The sequence below is a fragment of the Aedes aegypti genome, chromosome 2 (assembly GCF_002204515.2).
Source record: "Aedes aegypti strain LVP_AGWG chromosome 2, AaegL5.0 Primary Assembly, whole genome shotgun sequence".
Lineage (NCBI taxonomy): Eukaryota > Metazoa > Arthropoda > Insecta > Diptera > Culicidae > Aedes > Aedes aegypti.
In genome coordinates this window covers 9,575,877-9,601,583 of record NC_035108.1, presented here as the reverse complement: position 1 = coordinate 9,601,583, position 25,707 = coordinate 9,575,877, and the positions used below count along the sequence as shown (strand labels likewise).

Sequence of the window (25,707 nt, the reverse complement as noted above, 5' to 3'; positions counted from 1 at the left end):
TTGAGTTAAAGAAGATTGCAGATTTTTCTTACTAACGCCAACGTATATTAAAAAAAATCGGTTTAAAATTTACCTTTAAAGCCATCAAATATAATAAAAATCTAATATTTTATTATTTATACAGACTTACAAGGGAACATGTTGCTAAACTCAAAGAGAAAAAACATTCACTCATTGATACAAAAACTGGGTGTGTTTCAACCTAAGTTTGAACGATTTTCAATCAAAAATTACTTAGAGTTCAGGTCTTCAGACCTATGTATAATGTTAATATTTATCTTAATTTTCTGGCAACGCAGTCTTTATTACGATAAAACGGGGTGCTTATTTGCCCGACGCTTCGACACGGGAATTGTACCTTGGGAAAGGCTCATACAGCTAATTCTGGATGTTAAAGATCATGTGCTTTTCTGAAAGTGATTGTTCCCTGTCAAAGTCTAGTTGCTCCTTGGCAAAGTCTAGTTGAATATTTTATTGAGGCAATTCTGTTGCGGAAGGATCATATTTTATAACAATAATGGTATGAGATAAGAAAATTCCTACACAATAAAATAAAATTTATAATCAATTTGCTTATTGATTAAATAACGATTGACTTTCATGTTCATTAAATAGAAATATCTGCAGCAAAATGGAACAAAAGTAATCTTTGTAGTTGTTATCTTATGAATGATATAAATAGTACTGATTTCAACTGAAACATTTCAAATTTTGGATTTGATTTCAAAATTCAATCTTACTATTTATTTATAAGACATTCCAAGAGTTTTATACAGATAATTTATTTTATGAAAAATTCATTTGGTGATATGATTTATTTCATGCAACATTAACAAAGTGACGTGAAATTCGAGTCATACAACATTTTTGCTTGAGCTTTCTTGATATTTTATTTTCATAATACTAAGCTTTCCCGTTTCCCATTCATTTTGTACCAAGATCCCCCGTCAAAAGATCTGACTCGGGCCCCCCGAAACCCAAATCCGGCACTGAGCTCATGGTATCTTCAACAAAGTTGTAGTTTTCTACGAGATGGACAGGTTTGCTAAGGACAGTTTTTGTGTAGGGCTTCCATATTAGGGATGGTACACAAATAATGTCACGCTAAATTTTAACGTTTTCGACCCCCTCCGCCCCTTTTGTCACACTTTTTGTACGACTTCTCCGAAAATTTTGTAAGGCTTGACACGCTTGGCTCGCCCCCTCCCCCCCTTGGAGCGTGACGTAATTTGTGCATGACCCCTTATCAGATAAATAGTTTATAATGTTTTGTTAAAAACTTCACTTTAGTCAAATCGTTATTGCTTTTGAACTAGTGATTGGAATAATGTCTCAAAATATGTTGAAATTCAAGTTATGTCTGACGTGCTATGCGAAGTCAAATTGGTCGATAAATGATTGAAATCTAGCCTACCAAATTTGATCATTTTGTATGCAATGTTGAAAAAGTTGTAAATGTATTGTGCAATACTTTAATTCAAGAATTTCTTCCAATATAGGCCTAAAAACAAGCGTAAGAGATTGCAGAGGGTAATGAACAGAGTTCATACAACATAAGCTGATATAATATGAATATGTGATAATGTGTTCAATTTGTTTCAATTCAACATAGACATTCCGGTTATATTAACATTGTCTGACGAAATCACACTAAGTTTGTACTAAATTTAGTATCTAAACTTTTTCTGAGAAACAGAAAAATGAGCTGTGTCAGTAGTAGTAGTAACCACACTATAAACGAATTCTGTCTTATATTCAAACTCCCAGTGTTTTCTTGTGGAAGTGCAGAGGACTCCTCGGTTTCCATAAAGCAAGTAGGAAGTCAACATTTCTCTCCCATCCCAAAATTGACACGCATTTGAACGCATCCAAATTGTTTGTTATAATAATGAGAACACCAGTACTTAGTCATGGCCCTGCAGGAAGCCGTAGCCTAACTGGCCAGTTTGTTTGAGGAAACTAACCTGTGCGTGATACATATTACGGATGTTACTGTTCTTGAATAGTTAGTGTTGGTTGCCTGTGTAAGTACAGCTGTTCTTGCAATAACGGAGTAGCAACTGCGGTCGGTCTATCATGCTCATGCTATGTGGAGCTGGAATCCCCTCTACATAATGATCTATAATTAATCATTTTATAAAGGGAACCTTGATTCGGTCCTGCTCGCCATCGATACCCCACTTTTTGATTATCATCAGTACTGCCCATAACTGCATAACAGTCACATTCGACATTTTTGACAAATTGGAGTTAATACCATGGAGAGTCATCAAATGAAAAATACTTTCGATCAACTTACTGAAATCTGTGAGATTGTTCTAGAAAATTCGAAAAAAATACCAAGTTGTTTTGTCACATTGGTAATTATAACCGCATAACAGTCACACTGAGATTATAAACGAGCCTCATAATGTAACAGCAATGAAATTTCTATCAGAATTATTTTCTGACTATTCACCTAGTATGCGATATGAGTTGTACAAAATATGAGCCTCAAAAAAGCACTTCTGAGTTTCTGGTAATTTTTAGAAATTTTAGTTTTCTCCCATACTGCCATAAAATACAGACTTCTTATTCCATTTACTCAATGCCTACTTTTGTCGAATGTTACAAATATGCAGTTATGGGCAGAGTAGTGAGCACAATCAAATGCACCGTTAGACACGACGCCCCCAAATGGAAATTAAATCCAAATATTAGAGCAAATATGCATTCCCTAACCCGTTGTTTTCGCTAGGAAAAATATTGAACCACAGCGATGAAAGCGAAATGTGGTTTTTGTTTCATCAATCCGAATGCTTTCCATAGTTTTGATTGATTTGTATTTGACGGCGTTTTCTCTTTTTGTTCTCCAATTCACAGGGAGCCTTGTACGGGGGCATCCTCTCGTTGGCATTTGTCATCTACCTCGGAGTGATGGCCCAAATTGACGGCGAACCGGTGACTTTCCTGCCAACCTCGATGGAGTCCTGCAACTGCACCCAGCCCTCGTTGTCCTTCTCGTCGATGCTGGCCTCGGACCGCTCCCTAATAACCGACGGACCAGTCAGTATGGCTTTGGTAGCGGCCGAAGATCCGACCGGAGGGCTGTCAACTGCCGCCGCCATCCTCGGTGATAAAGTGCTTCCTGGTGCCTCTATGGAAATTATGCCCCGGTAGGTACACTAGATGGACTAGAAGAGTAATTCAGTGCAAGAGAAATGTGTGCTTTCGGATAACTTCCCGGTGTGATTAATGGGAAGCGGAAGTTATTGGATCTTCCGGTGCCTCGTCGAAATGGGTGCCATTTAGGTTTCGGCGAGTTGCCGGCAGCGAGAACCGGTTCGGGTTCAGTAGTTATGTTAGCTGGCGGCGCCCGTGAATGGTTTTCGTTATTAGGCGTCGGTTGTTTTTGGACGTCACGAAATCGACCCAGTGGAACTAATCACTTAATGGGAGCGAAATTTATTGTGCCATATTTTTTGGGCTAATGGGTACGATACTTTGTGTTCCGAGGGTGCTGAAATTGCGCTCGTTTTTTTTTTAAATTAATCAATTGAGGTTCGAAAAAGTTATGACTATTTGCTGTTCGCTTACATTTTCGTACGTACAAATTGTAATTTCCGATCTAATTTACATACATCATATGAAATAAAATAAAAAATGTTCAATAGTTTTTGTAAGGGCGTAGCTAGCCCTATCGTGTGGACGTTTGAGCCTAAAAATAATTGAAATGTTGCCTGAACATGTTGTCTTGAAATTAAGTGGAATATTCAAGAAAAAAAATATAAAAAAATAAAATTTTTATGTTCTACCCGAAAACCAAAATTCAGTGTGCATTTTCATGCAAACATCATGCCAATTTAAATCAGAGGTTTTCACTTACGTCGAACATCTGCCTCACCTTACTGTTCCTAAAATATGACACTCAATTTACAGTTTCAAAGTTTATTACGCATGGTCAATTTGAAACGAACAATATTGGTAAAACAAACAATACCGTACAGTTTTATTTTACAATTTAATTACGAACAATTGAAGCGGCCACACCCACCGATCCGGTGCTGGCTCCAATTCAAGGCTCGATCCCCACTTAAATGCACGCCAAATCCACAATAAAACTCAACTCACAACTCGCCATAATTCTAAGGTGTGCCACGGTCAAGTTAATTGCGAGCAAACACGAAACGGAAGTTGTACATTGGCGTGGTGAAGAAAAGCTCTTCCGGCTTCTGTTTCTTTTATTTTTCCCTTCAAAGTTTTCCCGCGGGGTGTAAAATCCACTTTGGAACTACCTCGAAGAAACGCGCATTTTTGCACCTTGACAGAGCCAGCTAGCTTGCAGCGTTACGGGAAACCACCATAACCACTGCACATACAAGGCGTACCCGACAAGCAGGGTTGCAAGGCTTTCCGATTTTTTGGTAGTCTTGGCTGAACAGGCTGAAGTTGATACAATATCGATTTTTCTAATTTCTTGCTGAAAACCGGGGGTTTTCAAAGAGTTTCGGCATTAAGTAATCTATTGATTTTTCCTTAAATTCATTCAGCATTTTCTCAGACATTTGTACACACAGTTCTATTTGAATTTTTTAAGCTTTTTAAAAAAGATTCTTCTACAAATTTCTCTAAACATTCGTACAGAGAAATTAATTATCAAGAATACCTTAGCTTTCCAAGACATTCTCAAGAAGTTTTGATAATATGCCTCTATAGATTCCTAAGATTCTTCAGGGAATCTTCCAGCAATTTCCCCATTAGATTTTTCCACGAATATCTGCGAAATTGTTTAACGGATTGTTGGAAGAGTTGCTTTGAGCAGTGTTTTTCAACCTTGGTAATCCCCAAAAAATGGCCCGCTTTGAGGTGCCCGATCCAGCGAGCTCTGCATATGGGCGGGGGTCCGCGAACATCCTGTTTGGAAGTCTGAGAGGTTATTGTGGAAATGAGAAAACAACATGGATTCATTGGAACCTTTTTTTGGGGAAATTAATGGAAAGACCTCTGCAGGAATTTCTGGGTAAATCCTTAGAAAAATATCTGTAATATATCCCTCATGATTTCTGACGGTCCTTATGAGTCTCTGGTTAAATCTGAGTAAAAATCCGTTACAAATTCCAAGAAAATCCCAAGAAAAGTTTATAGAAGAAAGGATTTTCTGGAATAATCATACAAGATCCTGAAGAAATTCCTGTAAAATCCTATAGAAGTTTCTGGAAGAGCCCCAGAATAAATAGTTGCTAGTTGTGATAGAATTTTGAATAAATTTTTCAAAGTTATTTCATAACTGGGAAATCCCTGAGTAAATACTTGGAGTAATTATAAGAGAAATTATTCTGAAGATTAAACGTATTGTATAAAACTTAAATGTATTTGTCAAGAAATTGCTTTAAAATCTCTGAAGCAACTCTTTGGTGAACATCAATGGAATGAAAGTAAAGTAACTTCTATGACAAACTGTTAAAGCATTTTAAAATTGTGATACCTATAACCCCTAGAGAGCTTCGTGGAGGATATGTAAATATTTTGAACTTATTGAGAACTTCAGGGAATTTCTGGCGAAGTCACTTAAAGATTTTTTGAATAATCTTTTTTATGAATACATTGAATTTTTGGCCAAATTCACCGATGAATCTTTGAAGGAGTTATTTTTTTCCTGTAGGAAATTCAAATATAAAGAGTATTTTAGGAATGGAAAATTGTAATTTCGTGATTTTCCAAGCTTCATCGTGTCCTAGTTTAAACTTTTTTAGTATTCTATCGAACATTTTGGAATAAAACTTACCCTAATTTTCTTTTTAATTATATAATTAGTTCTGTAAAAGTTTTAAATGTTTCTGCAATGTAGAATATCTTAGTAAAGCACTTAAAGAAACGTACAAAACAAAATCGTTACTTTTTTTTAAAATGAAATTTTGTAAAATTTTAGGATTGTTAAAGCACGAAAAAAATCTTGAATGTGGAAGGCCATGTTGAAAATTTCTTGAAGATTCTCGTTGAAAAATTTCGGAGGAATTTGAAAAGTCTTACTGTTGTCAATTTAACATTTTTTTCATGAAATTTATGTATGAAAGTATCACGGCTTTTAATGTTGATTGAAGCTTTTCATGATATACTTACATCATTGAATATTTTGCAATTTAAAATCTTCACACTGCGTATGTATTCATTATACTTTTCTTAAATTGAGAAATTTAGTAAAATTTCAATGTTTTCGATAGTTTCTGAAATATGACAGTTTCTGTAAAGTGAATACTGTATATTGAATTTTCTGAAGAAGATTCTTATTATACAACTTCGGAGAAATTCAAAAATCTCATTGTTTTCAACTTAACATGTTTATTTCATATATCTATATGTATTAAATAATCAATTTATATACGATAAACAGGGCCGGATTGATAAACGTGGAGGCCCTGGAACCAAAGTCTTGTGGCGGCCTTTCTCCAAAATGTTTTTAAGTTAGCTACCAAGTTATAAGTGTAATTTGATGCAACTATTGTTTTCGTAATTTTTAAAACATATAAATACGGCCTCGCTTGGGAGTTCTGTTTGATCTTCCGACCTTGACGCTTGCTTCTGCGGGAGCGGGTGACGAGGGCACGATCAAACATGTCGCGCGTCGGTCGAGTGAAGTGAAAAAGTTCCGCGATCGGTTAGTTCTGTTTGATCTTCGACCTTGACGATTGCTCCTTGGCGGTGCGTCAAGAAAGACCGAGCAGTCGTCAGTTGTTTTCCCTCTCGGGTCGTACGCCTATTTTCTCTGAGTGCTTTTATATAGCCGAGCAAACGAGTTAAGCTGAATGTGGATTGTTGGTGCTCAGTCAAGGATGACGGATCAATTGGTGAGCTTGTTTCGTGCTACTATTTCTAATCTATAAAATATGTATGACTGCACATTTAATCGGTACAACGGTAGGACGTAAATATGATTTTTCAACAAACTATGAATGGTTCGTCACTGTGAGTGTCGACATAAACTCTAATTCATGAATTATTTATGTTTAACTTTTTTTTTTGTTTACAAAACATCCCTTTCTTTTTATCTTTATTTTTGTAATTATAAAAAAACTTTGAATGGTTCGACACTACAAGTGTAGACTTGCGAAAGGTTCACTTTATTCAACAAACTTTGGATGGTTTGCCACTGTAAGTGTCGGCATAAGAGTGGGAGTGTTCTGTGATGTTCCAGCCAATCGAGTTTTTGTTTCTTTTCAAATAAGTAAAATATATTAACACATGCTTTCGTCCTGACAGCTGTAGGAATGTTACATTTGGATGTTTGTTCAACGAACTTTGAATGGTTCGTCACCTCAAGTGTCGGCATAATTTTCCTTTACAAAGAAATTGTTCATATCAAATGAAAATATTATATTTTCATAGAAGCATGTTTATATTTGACAAAAAACTATTTATCATGGTCTAATCGCTTATCAAAGTGAATCCTTTGACCCAACGATCCTCCCCATTAACACACATCCTTCCCAGTAACCTTTGTGGAGATGCAGAGGCAAACACGGTCTCCAAATAGCAGAGGTTACACACTAACATTCCTTCCCCCAATCCCACCTGACTGCAAGGACGTGGCCGGCGCCGTTATTGACCCTGTATTAATAGAGGCACTGAATTGTGTACACTGAAGAAGATTATGGCCAATCCCAGCCAAACTTCTAGTTGCTTCTTTGTGCATTTTCACTGACTTCGGTCAATCACGGAATAGCAACCATTGATATGTGTAGTCAGTCTAAGCTAAGCTAAGCTAAGCATATAAATACGGCCTCGCTTGGAAAAGTATTGCAACACTCAACTGAATATTAAATCACCCTGAAAAATTTAGCATCATCTCAAAACTCATGATTCATGAACATTCATGATGCTATATCTCGAGATGGTGATGATCTATAATGGTGCGGTCTTCAGCAAAGTTCAAGGATCAAGAAATTCCGAAAATATATTTTGATTCGCAATTACGCCGCTAGGTGGCGCTAGTGAACATGTAAAATTGAGCATTTTAAACATGATCTATCTAGTGATACACATGAGATAGAAAGTTGCTCAGAAGCTCAAGGGCATCCGAAAAGCAATCAGTTTGGATCGAAATTTTGCCACTAGATGGTGCTGGTGAGCATGTCATTTTGAGCGTAATTGTTCTATCTTGTAATCCACAAGAGCTAGCAAGTTCGAGTGCTTGGCAGAGTTGTTCAGAAAGTCATCCCGGTCATCAATCCCGGAAGACTGACAATTTGGTTCAAAATTTTTCCGAGGCGCTAGCGAGCATGTAAATTTGTACATTTTTTTTTTGATCCACATAAGATAGAAAGTTCGAGTTTTCAACAAAGTTGTTCACAAAGTCGGGGACTTCCGAATGGTAAAGAATTTAATTCTAAGTTTTACCGCTTGATGACACTAATGAGCATCGGAAGTTGAGTACTCTTATCAAGTTTTGTTTCGTGATCCAAATGAGATTTCCATTTCTAATCGAGTCTTCAGCAAAGTTGTTCAGAAAGCCAAGGACATCCGAACGGCAAACCGTTTGCTTCTTAATTTTGCTGCTAATTGGCACTAGCAAGCATATTAAATCAAACATGTGAAACAAATTGTTTCTTGTGAACCAGATGAGATAGAAAGTATGAGTCTTCGGCGAAGTTGTTCAGCAGTTCAAGCGGGTTTCCTTGACAAACAGATTAATTTGTAATTTTGACGCTAGGTAGCGGTAATAAACATGTGAAATTGGAAAATTAAAGCTAGTTCTGTATTGTGAATCAGTTGAAATAGCAAGCTTGAGTATTCGGCCAAGTTGTCCAGACACTTAAAGAAATCATAACGGAAAACAGTTTGAATCGTTTCTCTCCAGCTGTGAAATTGAGCATTTTAAACTTGAGATTAAAAGGATTATTCCGTTTAAAACGCATATTCAGTGTTACTGCGGCTCTAGGTAGCCATGAAAACCAACTTTCACTCTGGTTCTTAAACTCAGTATCGAGATATGGAGCATCTAGCTATGGAGGGTTGGCTGTATCTTTTTCTCATGATTTTGATGGAATAAAATGTCCACAATGGTGTTCAGAAAGCCTTGAAAGGCCTAGAGGGCCTAGCAAATTCTTGTTTCATAAAAGTAATGTCGGACCGAGATGAGCCAGCCTCGGGCTGCAAATCTAGATTATAAAGATAATAATAATAATAAAGTAATGTCGGTCGCAATAATCACGACATTCACAAATTTCGTGGATTGCATTTTATTGATTTCATTTGTTCATGCTATTATCTCAAATCGCTGTAGATTCTTTATTGTATTTTTTTGTTTTCACTACAGAAAATATTAGTTCTTTGTCTTATTCAGTAAAAAAATCCTTCAAGAATTCTTCCAAAGAACTCACGAGAAATATCCCATGTGATTCTTCCAAGAACTTTTCAGACGTTCAATCGTATGCTTATAAGAGATTTTTCAGAGAATGCACACGGGGATGAATTATTTCCGTACATTTTCAGTGCTTTCTCCAAGATCTCCTTTTCCAGTTTTCACTAAGTTTCTCCTTGGATTACCAAAGAAAATTATTCCCGGGATTAGTAATTATCGTTCAACAGATATTTCCTAAAGTTTTTTTTTCTGGTTTTCTTATTTTAGCAGAAAATTTCTTGAACAATAAAATGGTCAAAAATCCCTTGAAGAGAACACTTTAGAAATTCAATTCCTCCAGAGAACACTTTAGAAATTCAATTCAACGAAGATTTTTTCCTTCAAACTGCACTAATTATTCTTTTGGGGATTTTTTAAATATATGTTTTCCTTCAGGTTCTAGAAACTACTTTATCCTAATGTTAATCATGCGTTTCTTCTAGAAATAACATCTATAATATACCCGCTGTAAATTTTTAGTTTAAAAACTGCTCCAGAATTACCTCAAAGCTTTTTTTAAGCATTTATTTACAAATTACTCCACAAATCTTACTATATCTGATTAGAATATGTATTTGAATTCTAGTGACAAACACAAAAAAAAAAATTTGACGATGTATCTCACAGAAAAACTCTAGTGGTTTTTGTAGGATTCATTCTAAAATGAAATTTGTATTCTTTATGTATCTTATATCTTAGAATATGTTTTGCATGAACTCCGACGTTTCATGATGCTGTAGCGAACAGATTGCTGTGGAAACCATTTTTTCTTGCTTACAGAAAATCCAAACAAACTTTTTTGGATGGACTTTTGTTAATTGTTAATAAAAAATTGTAAAAATATGGACGATATTTAAAAAAAATTACTCAAACATGTCTTATGATAAAATTTGCATTGTATGATTCTTACTGAATTTAAGTCTCGGAATAAATTGTTGCATTACTTTGAAAATTTGTTGATCAATTCTTTAATGACTTTCAGAAATCATGAACCCACATATTTATAATAATTCTGCAATTTTGCATAACTCCTAGAATTTACCTTTTTTCTTTAGACTCTTTAAGATATAGCTTTCTAGAGAATGAAAAGATTTTTGCTCAAAGTTCCTTAAAAAGTGAAGAAGAAACAACCAAATTTTGAAGCAGGTAGATGCAATAGATGAACAACGTAACAACGAAAGGGAGACCTTTTTATTTTTCTTCATCAATCATTTAACAAAACCTTTCTTCGTTCCCAATTATTTTGCTTAATTGTTCCTCCACAAATTCCATTACCGCTGCGTTTATTTCAAAATTTAAAGTAGTATCAACGAATTCTAAGCCAAGAAATAATTCAAAAAAAATTTTCGTACATAATACTCTGGGCAAAAAAATAGTGGCATTTCTGACGCAATTTGTTTTGTATTGTTAATTTATGATGGACTTTTGATGATCTTCGCGAAGGAATATGTAAACATTTCTATCAGAAAAACTATTTGAAGGAATTTACAGAGGAATGTCTAGCAGTCTTTCAGCGAAAAATCACAGTACATACAGAGACTAGACTAGGAAAAAATGAGGCACACAAAAATGATCACCAAAAATTCATTTTAAATTGAATGCTTCTCAAATTTTCAGGTATTGAATAGCTAGGTTTTGGCATAATTTATTTTTTGAATTTCCTCCCCCATTTCTTTAAACACTGCTCATGAGATCTTGGGCGAGGCTTTGCCCATCTTTCTTACAGAATTTCTTCCAGTTTTTAATAAAAGCTTCATCGGTTTTGAATGTTTTTCCGCTTTCTTCAACTTCTTCTTCATTATCGCTCAAAATTTTTCGATCGGACGAAGTTTTGGTGTAATTTGCGGGTTTTCCACCTTCGGGACCATCTTAACGCCCTTCGCGTCGTACCAATACATTACAAGCTTGACGTAATGGCACGAAGCTAGATCCGGCCAGAACAGCGTGGGACCACTGTGAAAGCGGAGGAAGGACAGCAAGCGCTTCTACAAGCATTCCTCTCGATAAATCTGCCCGTTTATGGTGCTGGTTGTAACGAACGGCTTGCTGTACCGTCCACACTTGCAGATCGGCTGCCATAACAGGTACTTCTTCGCGAATTTGTCCATCTTTCTCTTACGGAACTTTTCCGGATCCTCCATGCGGGACGTATTGACAAAAAACTCGAGGCCGGAGATTTGTTTGGTATCCACCTTGATGTATGTCTCGTCGTTAATGACGAGACAGCCTGGCTCGACCAGCCACTCACGGTACAGCTTCCACGCACGCAATTTGGCCACCGTGTTTTGCTTTTCAGCCCAGTTTGGTGTCTTCCTGACCTTAAAAACACGTAGCCCTGTCTGCTTCATGGTTTGCTGGACGAATAACTTCGACGAGTTGATTATTTTGACCACGTCTCGGGTGGAAAGGTTCGGATTGTTCTTGAAGTACATCTTTATCTTCCACGTCTTCTCTGGGTATTCCGTTTTCGGTTTTCGGCCGCTTCCAGGGCGCCCCACGATGATCTTCGTCTCCTAGAACATCTTCACAACGTGGGACACGGTAGAATGATGGATTCCAAGCCTTTTGCCGACCAACTGTGCGACTGACCAGGATTATCGACCACCGCGCCCATGATTTGCTGGCGTAGCTCTTGTTGTTTCGAATGCATCTTGGAAACTACTTGACAGATCGCGATAAAATTTTGCACACATAAACATAACACTCTAAACTAGTATTACCAAAAATTTCATTAACCCTTCTACCGGAAACTTCATTTTATACCGCAAAATAAATATTCAAATCGTTATAACTTTTTTGTTATTCAATATTTTCGCACCATTTTTTCACAAGTTTTCAAACAACTCTTCTAGTTTTGGAATCTGTGTCGATATTAATCATTGGTGATCTGGTTATGAAGATATTCCGATGTTCCTTGAAGGACCGACATTTTCCATATAAAATGTTTTTGGCGGCCATCTTGTTTTTGATCAATTTATCAAAAAAATAAAATGTGGGCTCTATAATGCCACGTAATATGGAGCTACTCTAAAAAATCATACTAATCAATTAAGAATTCTTGGAGACATCTGAAAATTACGATATGATGTTTTTCAAAGTTTTCAAGATCTTTATTTGGCCAGCGTGGTTCCAGAAACCTAAATGCTCATTACTTAAAGACGGCTGCACCAAATTTGTTAATTTTTTCCCAACATACTCTCATTAATGTATTGTTTCAAAGAGTGTTATTCCGAATACGATTAAAATTCTGTAGCGTGAGAAATTACCGGGGGGTTCTGGTTACGCGTCGGTCCCCCAAAGAATTTCAGAATATCTTCAAAACCAGATGACCAATCAACAATATTGACACAGATCCTAAAACTAAAAGAGTTTTTTGAGAACTTGTAAAAAATGGTGCAAAAATATTGAAAAATAAAAAGTTATAACGATGTGAATAGTCATTTAGCGGTAAAAAAAAGAAGCTACCGGTAGAGGGGTTAACTTTTACCCACGCCATAAAAAGTTGCACCCAAAACAAAGTGTTGAATTTTTTCCTAGTCCAACCTCTAAGATTTGACATAATCAATTATTTTTTTCGAGCAATTGCACTTTTGAAAGTTTAAGATTTTTTGGTTTAATGGGAGAATATATTCCAGAACCATGTGGATAAAATTGGACAGACAAGGAACGGTTGCTCTCCAGGCGAAATTCACATTAAAAGATGAACAAATCCTACCTCCTATTATTTGACTAATTACCAAGAATTTTGTAAACAAAGTTCTGAAGTCACCTTTTAATGTTCTTTGAGTAATTTGATTTTACTAAAATTATTCAAGGAATATCGAAGGCAAGATTTAAAAAGTTTGCAGCAAATCTATTGGAAATTAGTCAAATATTCTTTTGGAAATCTTTAAGACTTTAAAACATAATGTTTTTTTTTTACAGAAAATGTAGTTTAAAGTTATAGCAATAAGCTTATTCATGCCAAGTTTCTTAATAAGAAATGAAGCATAAAAAAAGAATTCCTGGAAAACCACCACACCAGGTTTATCCATCTGAAATATTATTAAAGAGCTCTTATGAATTAAGCATTAATTTTCGTTAAAAAATCTGGTTATCTATTGTTTAAAAAAATCTTTACGCTAAATCGCCTTTTTTTAATGATTTTTTTCGTAATGCCCGACGGGTTGTAGTTAATGTATGATTTTTTTTAAATGAATTCCTATAAAGTAAATCATTATCATCACTTCAAGCAGGGAATCCTTCAAAAACATGGGAAATCATAATGCAGTAAATATAATGTTTTATGATCAAACACCCAAAACAGTATTGTTTGCATTTAAGTACCGCGAGGCAAGTGGGTAAATAGGTACGTGAGAATAACTTGTGTATTTTACTGAATATATTAACGTTTTAAACTCCTGCGTGAACGTTTGAGGCCATTCAGAATATTACGATACGTAAGAGATTCCTGAGATTTTTTTGACCATTTGATAGAGTGAAAAATTGTTAACCTGTCAACTAATACTTCGTTCGCGTGCATACTTTTTATAATATTTTTTGTGAAATAAAATCATGAAAAATTTATTTTCTGTATCACTTTTAAGTTGTCCTCTCTTACAATTTAAAACTGAAATAAAAAAAGCTTCAAAAATAATCTGACAAATATGTTAAAATAACAGGAATGAAACACCGTCAATGTTTTAATCACATTGGCAAGTAAAAAGGTTCTTATTAGAGATTAAACTCTTGTTTAATACCGCTAAATACCGCAAAAACAACCTGGCCACCATGCCTCCAAGTCACCACAGCAAGTCGCACGCGAAATGCTCCTCGGGAGTGCAATTTCGCATCGATTCGGAGTTTGCTCAATTTTCGCGCTAATGCCCTCGGGCTGCACGGAGCGGGGGATCCAACCAACTGACTGACGATACTTTGGCACAATAGGGACCTTGTGTCCTTGTGTCAATCGAAAAATGGAACCAAAGTGCAATTCGCCTGTACCGCGAATGTTTCTTTGTTTGCTAATAGTTCTGGGAGACTTCCACGCTGCGCTGGATGGACGGATGCTTGACTTGCGAAATTCGCGGGACGGGAAAATTGCGCAAATTCCACGATTTTTTTTTGCTCTCTCGGTGCTGCGATGGCAATTGTTGCTGTCATTGTGACAAGTTGAGAGCTCTTTGGTTTGTTACTATGCTTGAATTGTGAGCGAACGCAGCAAGAATGGAAAAACTTTGTGATACTGTTTTACATTATAGTTTATTCTTGTACATTGACAACAACAGTGGGACTCAGCTAGAGAGACAAAGTTTACCACACACAACGAGGAAATTGAAAAATAAAATCCAAGTTTTATGGTTGCCTGAATGGGCGAGGCAAACGAGAGGCATCCCCACACTCCACTATCTGGCGCAGAGAAAACGGAGTGGTAATTGAAAATTAGTCACAATCGCTGCTGGGAAAAGTGTTTTCTGGTGCAGTTATAAAAATGGAATAATGGCGGTATATTATGAGTATTATTCTTCCGCTAGTTTGTTACGCTTGGCGGTTGCCGTGCCGATAAATTCCGAGAAGATCCGACTTGCTACGCGGGAACGATGGTGTCGTTGTGAGCATGGTCAAGTTTTTATGGTTCACTTGGAGAGATAATTGACTAGATAGAAAGGCAAACGCTATCTAAGCTTCTCAGAAACATTAACGCTCAGAGTGGAATTCGCGAATATCTCGGAGGATTAAAATGAGGTGGTACATACATTTAGCACACGGATGTATATTAACTTTTAATGAAGATGGTAAACAACTTGAACATATTGATAATAAATCTTCGAGCTGAAATAGTGAAATACCTATAAAATAATGAAAAACCGAAATAAGTACTATACCATTTAATTCCACTGAAGTTTGCATCGTTTGACCGATACATGTATTTCAACCTCAACTGTAAAGTCGTCTGTAGACAGAAAGCCAAATACTGTTTAGATCCTTGATAGCTTAGTTTTAACATTAAATTTCCTTTTTACTTAGTGTTTCAGCTCATTTCAATCCGATTGTTTCAATCATACCCTGAGCGCATCATAAATCATCACATTGCAAAATCATAAGATTCGAGGATAATCCCCACTTGGAGTCAGTTACACCATATTAATCACACTTCTGCCGAGCATCAACGTCGTCGTCGCGGTGAAAGTGTTTGGGAAAACAACGCAACCTTGCACGAATCCTCATTTTCCTCTCCGGAAGTTGTCCGCCCATTCTCTGCCTCATCTTGTACTTGTGCTTGCCTGCATACCTCACTTACTCTGGTGGTGCAACCCGGGAGGTGTTTGTCGGAGCGCTAAAAACAAGTCAAGATTTACTTGAACCACAAGCCACACTTCACCTTTGGCACCTGCAGCTCGCACCCTTCGGCCCAGAGTTCCAAGCGACAGCTTTCACAACAAGCCAACCACCAGTAGAAGTAGCGGCAGCAGCAGCGCGTCAGCGTTTCGTGGCAGAGAGCTTCCTTTGTAGGTACGCTTCCGCTTGGCTCTGCACTACCAGCCATTGTTGGTCCCCTGGTGGATACCAAAGCTCTGTCAGCAAGAATTACTCAAGATACATTGTTTGAATATTGTTAAAAAAAGTCTTTATTTACCACCGCTTCCGACAAACCATTCATCATTCTCCGTTCAGGATCGTTAGAAGCACTTCTTCTTCTTCTTCTGCGAACACGACAATGGCGACCGTCGGCGCTTTATAACGAGGGGGTCATACGACCTTCTGGGCACGCTGTCCGGGAATGGTTCTCCGTCTTGGGTTCCGTAGTGAAGTGGCAACCCAGTGCATGCCATGGGAACTCTTCGCATTCGAGTAATTTTTCCACACCCCCAACCTTAGCCGGAAGCTAGCAACGGGTTTCCCTTTAACCAAAATCCGATTCCCATTCGATAAGCACCTGCATCTCACCGCAAGAGTGGCAGGCAAGCAAACAAGTTGCCTACTGGCTGCTACGGGATAGGGTTGATCTCAACCTACCAAGGAAAGATTTTCAAAGGGAAAAAACAAGCTTTAGTCGTTTGGAGACGCCTTCCTCGAATCGGTTTGCTTTTCTTCTGCTCTTCATCATAACTGGAGCCGTCGGCACAGTGGCGGAAAGTTGGACAAAATCCTCAAAAATGAGATCAGTAATATTTGATGTGTGTTTGAAATACCTCAACTATGAAAATCGTGTTGTCGGGAAATAATCAAGGTTTAGAGAAGCAGTAAAAGATCTTTAATTTATATTACTATTACATGAGAAGCTAACTGGCTGATTGTGAAATTCAGTGAGGATTTTATTATTTTGGTATATTTTGATTGATTTTGGATACGTGAATCCTGGATGCTAGAGTATGTGATTAGAATTTGCTCTCAAATTTGTTGTTCTTATAGAGCATCTTCGTGCTTTGGAAAGCAAGTAATTATTTGTGTAACAGTTCGAAACGATCTCTTGTGTTGTATATGTCGCCAAATTTATTACAGTTTTTGGTGTTAAGCGTCACTGTTTGCGCAAAACTGCGCTAGCCGTGGAAAAATTGAATTTTGTGACACATAAATGTAATTATGGAGACGCATGGTTGTGGAGCACTGTTCCATTATAAAGGTAAATCTGTGTTCATCGATTCTCTTTTTAACTTATAACTTTGCCAAAATGAATAAATTAGCCATATTTCTTGTACACGAAGCAAGATTTGATGATCATTTATTGTACAACACTAAACTATGTTTCGAAAAGTTAATCAGTTTTCTTTTATTACGCGAAGAGAGATAGAATTGAATAGAGATCCATCATTGCAAGTAAGCTCTTATGAAATAGTAGTTTACAGAACAAGTTGCAGAATGATGATTTTTACAGTACGAGTTGTAAATTTATTCTACGAGGCTTGCCGAGTAGGATAATTACGACGAGTGCTGTAAAAATTGAGTACTGCAACATTTTTTGATTAATTTGTGTTCTTGTAAAGACGTTGTCAATCATTTATAATACGTATCGATAAGAGATGGGCAAAATGATTCATTTTAGTGAACGAATCCTATTCAAATCATCCATTTTAGTGAACCGTATCTTTTGAACGGATAAGTGGCTAAGCAACTCGAAAAGGAAAAGCAGCTCAAACTGAACCGAGCGAACGGAGAAAAAGAGCGGTTCATTCCCTGTTGCGCGACATGCGTCGTACATTTCATGTCCTTCGTGTCTTTCGCTCTCTCATTCTTCGTACATTCTCCCTCAGAAACTCACAATATACTCGGCCAATTTTCTCATCCCGTCACCAAATGGAAATGGCATAATGTGCTTTGCTAAACAAGTGGGTTCTTTTCCTCTCTATATTTCTATGGCCCAAACAAAAATGGGTCTACGCGATTTCTAGACGAACTTCGCGATGTTTTTTTTCGTTACTCATTTTACAATGAACTGCGAAACTTCGTACGTTCGGCACACCACATTTCTCTTCCGACAACAGCTCTGCCACTCTTCGACGTTTCAAACAATTGTTTCATAAAAAACGCCTTGGAAATGATTTTAGCTATAACAAGCCGTCACATTTTTTCAGCCGTCCGTTCGCGGTCACCGCTTGCTGCGATCTGTCTGTGTTTGCTTGTTTGCCGTGGCGCGCAAAGCAAGGCACGTGTCAAGCATTATAAAACAGCCGAGACACGAACAAAGAAGAATAGGGGAAAAGAATCAATTCGTTTATTTTTGGATCACTTTTTGTCTGAACGTGCTAATCATTCATTTGGCTCTCGCCAATAAAGAACCACGGATCATTTTCTCTTTTTAATGATTTGGATTTTTGAACGGCTCCTGTTCTTTTTGCCCATCTCTAGTATCGATACTCAATAGACTAAATGAAATTTTCATGAGAATTTATTATCAACATTTCAAAAATAATAGAAAAAGGGTATCTACTTATTTAACTCCTCTACCGGCAGCTTCATTTTTTACCGCAAAATTCAAATTCAAATCGTTATAACTTTTTTGTTTTTCAATATTTTTGCACCATTTTTTCACAAGTTCTCAAAAAACTCTTCTAGTTTCGAAATACGTGTCGATATTAATTATTGGTCAACTGGTTTTAAAGATATTCCGATGTTCCTTGGGGGACCGACATTTTCCATACAAAATGTCTCTGGCGGCCATTTTGTTTTTGATCAATTTATCAAAAAGTAAAATGTGGGCTCTATAATGTCAGGTAATAAGGAGCTTCTCTGAAAAAATCGTACAAATCGGTTCAGTATTCTTGGAGATATCTGAAAATTACGACATGATGTTTTTTGAAGTTTTTAAGATCTTTATTTGGCCAGCGTGGTTCCAAAAACCTAATTACTTAATTAATTACCTAATTTAATAATTTAATTACTTAAAGACGGCTGCACCAAATTGCTTCATTTTTTCACAACATACTCTCATTAATGTATTGTTCCGAAGAGTGAATATCCGAATACGATTAAAATTCTGTAGCGTGAGAAATTAACGGGGGGTTCTAGTTACGGGTCGGTCCCCAAGGAATTTTTGAATATCTACAAAACCAGATGACCAATGATCAATATCGACACAGATCCTAAAACTAGAAGAGTTTTTTGAGAGCTTGTGAAAAAATGGTGCAAAAATATTGAAAAACAAAAAAGTTATAACGATTTGAATTTGAATTTTGCGGTAAAAAATGAAGCTGCCGGTAAAGGGGTTTATAAAATCCCCTGATATTTTTTTATTTTACAAAATAATTCCAGGTTCAGGGGTTTAATTTTATATTCTCAAAACAAACTAATGACAAATTTTGAAGTGTTGTTGATTTAATAGCTATTTATACTTCAAGACAAAAATTAAATTTTATTCAAATTGCATTTGATAATGATTTTGTTGATTTTGCTTCATGGGCGCAAAAGTAAAATTTTAGACGGATTTCACGCCAACTCGACACGCGATTGGCAGCACCCCTTCAGAATTCAATGAAACTTTCTGGATGTCAAAAGTATGTGAAACTAAGATACTTTGCGTACTTTGTTTTTTCAAAATCGATCTAGACTAACATTTGGAAAGGGTCAAAGTTTTTTTTACTTTTTTTTATAAACCCGTATAACTCAAAAACGGTAAGACCTACAAAAAAGTGTTGTATGGGGGACTGTCGTGAAATTTCCTGACGTTTTAGAAAAAAATATTAAAAAAATAAAAACACATTTTCTACACTGAAAAAAAAAATATTCAAAACTTTAAAGTCGATTTAAAAAAAACGGCCACTTCAGATTTTGATCATTCTTAAGCAAAAAGTTTCGCAATTAAATTTACTAAAAGTCGTCCATACATTGCAAATTGGGCATATTTTAAAGAAAAAAGTTTTTCTAACATCGTATTTTTTAAGTCCCAAAGTTTTTTTTATAAACCCGTATAACTCGAAAACGGCAAGACCTACAAAAAAGTGTTGTATGGGGGAATGTCGTGAAATTTCCTGAAGTTGGAGAAAACAATATTGAAAAGAAATAAAAACACATTTTCTACACTGAAAAAATAATCAAAACTTTAAAGTCGATTTAAAAAAAACGGCCATTTCAGATTTTGATCGTCCTTAAGCAAAAAGTTTCGTAATTAAATTTACTAAAAGTCGTCCATACATTGCAAACTGGGCATATTTTAGAGAAAAAAGTTTTTCTAACTTCGAATTTTTTAAGTCCAAAACTGATTTTTTTTTTCAAAGATTTTGTTTTAAACTGTCAAATATGATCGTGATAAATGAGTTTGAATCAGAAAATAAATTGTATTTTTTATTGAGGATAGTTAAAAAACGGATTTATACAGTGATTATGTTTTATAAATGAAGGCAATCAATGGACTTCTCCTCTGCCTATGAGGAAATCAACTCCGTCTAACAATCCGACGGATTTTTATGGTTCGAAAGGTATCACAACAGTATTGCAAACATTGAAAAGTAGCAACCTTATCCATACCCCATTAAATTCTCTTCTAGAAAAAGTGTTGTGAAAAAAAAACTTACTAAACGTACCTGCCTTAAACGTCAGATGAATAAGAAATAATGAATTGTATTGTATTGTATTGTTGTATTGTTATCTACCTAAAAAAAAGTTGATAAGCTCATAACTCATGATTTTATTTGCAAATAACAGTCTTCTTTTCTACGAAACAAAAAAGACAAAAAAGCGTCAAGGACGAAGGTTAAATACTGGTAATTAGCAACTTTTCTGAAAATTATAACGCTGCTCAAGGATATCACTGGAATACTTCCCAAGCAGTGATACACCAATTCTAGATTAACCATTTAAAGATAATAAATTGGAAAATGTTAGTTTTATTATAATATCAGACCCATGACACAGTAGCAGTTCAGCTGTTTATTTCAAAATTGATAAATTTTGTTAAACAAATCAAAAGTTATTTTTAAGTCAGATGGAGCTGCAGCTCATTATAAAAATAAAAAAAAAATGCCAGCTTATGTAATTTCAAGAAAATACATGGATTGGAAGCAGAGTGGCACTTTTTGCCACATCCCACGGCAAAGGCCCCTGTGACGCTATTGGTGGCACTCTCAAGCGAATGGCAAAAAGAGCAAGTCTTGCAAAATACTATGGAAACACAATCGCAACTCCGCGAGAACTATTCGACTGGGCAGTGAAACAAACTGATACATGTATCACCAAATTAAATTTCTGTTATAAATCTTATGGACAATATGTTAAAATGTCAGAGGAATTGGTGGAATTATTTGATAAGGTTAAAACTGTCCCCGGTACCCAAAAATATCATTGTTTAATGCCTATTAGTGATACACAAATTGCAGCCAAACGGTATATCAATTCAGAGGATGAACCAAAAATATTCAATTTATTCAGTAAAGCCCAAAAATAATGCTTGGAAGCAAGAAAAATAATAATCGTTTGATTGCTTTGGTGACTGCGAAGCCGAAAAATTCCCCAGTGATCTTGAACCTCAGTCGATAGCATTCCGTGATAAGGTAAGAAATCCCCTCATATATATATTTACGAATATTTTTAAGAAAACCCTTAGTCCTCCTGGGTTTTAGCCGGTGATTATCCTATCGATTTTTCTGAAACATCCTCAAGGACTCCCAATTAACACATGTTGGAATATGTCACCCAGATATTTCTGGTCTCCGGATTTCTCAGATGTCTACAAGGGTTTCTCAGGATTTTCTACAATATTGTCCTGCATCATTTCTGTGAGATTTTAACTAGAAATTTCTCTGAGGATACCTTTAGAATTACTCCAGACGATTGTACCCCGTTTGGCATTAAGTCGTTTGGCATAAAGCCGTTTGGCATAAAGTCGTTTGGCATAATGGTCGTTGGCACAATGGCCGTTTGGCATAATGGTCGTTTGGCATAATGGCCGTTTGGCATAATGGTTGAGTTAGAATGAATATCGGCATTTTCGAAGCTTTTATCGAGATCAACACCACTGAGCCCATAGCAAATTTTTTTAGAATTTTCTCAATAAGCGTGGTGGTTGTGCTATGCAAGCTATGAATGTCAAAAATTGTAGTGACATTAGAGAGCATAACTAAATAAAACTCGTGACGGGCCTGGTAGAAGATCTTTTCGGAATAATAATTTTCTCCACATCCCAGAACATAAAGTATCGTTGAGTTGTTGCGATATACATATTTGAAAATAGTAAACTGGCAAAGAAAGTTCGCAGTTATTAATAAAGAGAACGCACATATTTTGCTGCAGATCAAGCTTTGTCCCAGTTTGTACGTAACACTTGATGAAAATTACTTGGTAGAATAAGGAAAAATTTATTTACAAAATATTAAAAGCTCTTATCCAAAAATCTGCTATTGCACCATTATGCAAAAATAGCCTATATACGAGAGCAGATTATTTTTCGTTTAAAATGTTTAAAGCTCTAACACTAAACATCTTCTCACATGAACAACACATTTTTGAAAGAAAATATATGTGGCAAAACTTTTGAAAGATTCAATATTTATTTTAATTTTGAAAGTGTACATCAAAAACACTGTCTATTATCGAAAGGAGGGAAAATTTGTTATTGAAATAATAATTTTCTAGCATATCTTGAAAGGAGATCTTCTGTTTGCAAAAAATATGTTGAATATTTACAGGTTCCAAAGCAATTATCCTTCCAACAGCACATCTTGCAAGAATTGCGAAATATATAAATGGTGAACATTTAGCTTGACTAAATAATAAAATTTAAAACAGTATAAATACAAAGAACAGACTATTTTGAGAAGAAGGCAAAATTTATGATTAAATCAATAGAAGATTGGACCAAAAACTATTGCGGCATAATAAACGAAAAGACATCAAGAGTTTAGAGTCATAGCTCTTGTCCTACTTTTCCACGAATGTCGATTCCCCGAAGCAGGTATTCTGTCATTCTTGGCTATACACATGTTGGCAAAAATATTGAGGACGGTAAAACTCGAAAGAACCGCCAATTAAATAAAGAAGGGTGCATATCAGATGGCCAGTTCGTTCACCACCCTGAAATGTTTAAAGTTACGACAAGTATGAGTGCCACAATCTTTTCGGGGAAGTGGACTTTTTGTTGAAGCGGGATATTCGGGATACTGGCGTTCGGGGTAAAGACATTCGGGGAAACGACATTACGGGAAAAGTAGCACAACCCATCAAAGTAACTGCAGTAATCGATTTATCTTTTCGCTGATAACTTGAGGAGATCAATGTTATCAATTGCCGCCATTTTGTCAGTTGGCAACAACAAAATATCTAAAAAATAAAGAAATCTTAAAAGAACAGCCTATGTATAAAATAAGGTGAAATTTGTTTCAATTTCGAACCAACAGTTTTTATGCCTATAATTTGTTTACATCATATTTAAAACAAATCCAATGTTTGAAAGAAGGGTAGATTAGTGCTAGTGATATCAAAATCTTCAGTGCAAAAAATTATAGCGGAACTCAAAAGAAGAATTAATATTTGAGAGAAGGGTAATTTCTGCATAAATTATAAAATATTATTTATAATAACTTTCCTAACATGCTTTAGTTTATTCAAGAGCATGAGATTGTAGAATAAAGTGACATTTTGTATCAATTATTAACTCCACAACAAGCCTGATGTCATCAGAAAGATTCAATAGAAACGTAAAAACGTATCTCATCTTAAGAAATTGTTTGTTTCAGACTCATTATGCCAAACGACTATTATGCCAAACGACCGTTATGCCAAACGACTTTATGCCAAACGGCTTTATGCCAAACAACTTTATGCCAAATGACCTACCACCACTCCAGACATTGGTTCAAAGATATTTGTACAGTAATTCTAAGCGATTTCTCAAAGAAGTTTCCAAGCATTCTTCCAAAAGTTTTTCCTTGAATTTTTTCAGGGATATGTGAATGATTTTTTCCAAAAAGCTGAGAAATTATTGAAAAAAAATTGTTATGTATTCCTAAAGCAAATCTTAGGGTAACTTCTGTTAAAACTTGTGTTAGTTCTGAAGTCACCCTTGATAAATAAGGATTTTTAGAAGAACTCACTCTTGAGGAAATTTTAGAAGAGTTTTTTAGATAATGGATTATAATGGAAATCAATTGTGAAATCAATCAATTAAATCTCTAGAAAACATCGTGTGAAATCCCTAAAAAAGATGTAAGAATGATCAGAGCCTTTCCAGAGCACTGGTATGGAACCTTAAATGAAGTTTTGATTGCTCCATGGGGATTTTTTGAGAAATTCATTAGGAAATATTTGGAAGAACTGCAGTAATCCTTAGATAAAATGCTGGAGAAATTCCCAGAAAAATTTTAGAGAAACTTAATGAAGGAAAAAAGATCGAATCGGAGGTTTTATTTGAAATGTTCTTTATAGATTCACTCAAATAACCTCTTGAGGAATTTTTTGGAACAATTTTTTGGATTAATCTTAGATGAAAAGGCGTAGAAATTTTTGTCGGGTTCTTAGAAAAAATCCTAGCATGAGTTTCACCAAAAACTCTGGAATTAACCATTGCGGGTTTTCTTGGAAAAAATTTTGTGTTATTGGAAGATCTCTAAAAGGAAAAACTGAAGAATTCGATTTTTTTTTTTATTAACGAGATTTTTGGCCCTGGGCTAGTTCATATCGGGACCAACGGCTTTACTTCCCTTCCAAAGGAAGTCGCCACTGAAATTTTTGTGACTATCTCGGGGATGGGATTCGATCCCAGGTCCTCGGCGTGAGAGGCTGCCACCAGTTAGTTTTTCAGAGCAGTTCCTCCAAATATATTTTCACTCACTGAAGAATTCGATTGAAAAGTGAGTGAAAATATATTTGGAGGAACTGCTCTGAAAAACTAACTGGTGGTAATAACGTGCTCAAGGATTACCGGAAGCAAATTATGGAGAAATTCCTTTAAATATCTGTTGATTTTTCAGGATGCATTCCATTATTCCAAGTCTCTGGAGAAACCACTAGGATAATTTCTGACGCTTTTCTCGAGAAGTATGAGAGGAATTTTCATACAAGCACATACATGCAAGCAAGAAAACGAAAAAAAGAAACTTAGGAACCATTTTGGTTAAAATAGAGACCTTCCATCAAAATTATATTTTTTTAGAGGCTGGCCCAAAAATAGAGACCATGTCTCTAAAAAGAAACCTGCAACTAGCCTTAAATATGTGAATTACTTACTGATCAAATAAAGAGGTATTAAAAAATCAATTATGTTTTGATGATATCAATGGTTCAATCGCCGCGACTTGATGTGTCAGTGAATCATCGATTTGTTTTCGGCGAGAATTCACGTACAAATAAATTGCCAGATTGTCCGGACGTTTCGGTCGTTTTTCTGGCCTACGACCATCTTCTGCGGACTCTAAAATATATTTTTTAACATTTAGAACACATCAAAAACATAAAATTAACACCTTACAATCTTCTTGCCGTTTGTTTACAGTTGGACGGCCATAACTTTTACAAACATCATAATACATAAATTTCTACATACAACATACATACAAATATCTTCTGGTCATGTGTTGGTAATAGATTTAAGCTTAGTTATAATAGAGTAGTACGCCGTCTTAAAAATGGCAGAGTCTTTCTGTTTGTTTACAACATTATCATCGCCTCGTATCTTAATGTGAAAAGTTTCTGTTATTAATCTAGTGTAGCTATTTGTAACTTTGTCAAGTATTTTTGTCTTGTCAAAGTCGAAAATATGTCCTTCTTCTATAGTGTGTTGTGACAATCCTGTACCAGATATGTTTTTTGTTTTTACATTATACTTATGTTGACTTAGACGTTTACACAAAAATTGACTTGTTTCACCAACGTACGATTTTTCACATGCACCACAAGGAATCTCATATACTACATTTATGTTTTTG

The 25,707-nt window shown here is 35.8% G+C and overlaps 1 protein-coding gene across 2 annotated transcripts in view; it reads left to right on the top strand.

The window, feature by feature from the left end:
- Nucleotides 1–25,707, top strand: part of LOC5567814 (sodium-coupled monocarboxylate transporter 1) — a 269,027-nt gene that overhangs the window by 208,263 nt on the left and 35,057 nt on the right. For both annotated transcript variants that reach the window (XM_001657669.2, XM_021839878.1), the window contains exon 11: nt 2,863–3,155. In XM_001657669.2, the coding sequence (XP_001657719.2) occupies nt 2,863–3,155 (293 nt within the window). The remainder of the gene's footprint in view (nt 1–2,862; nt 3,156–25,707) is intronic.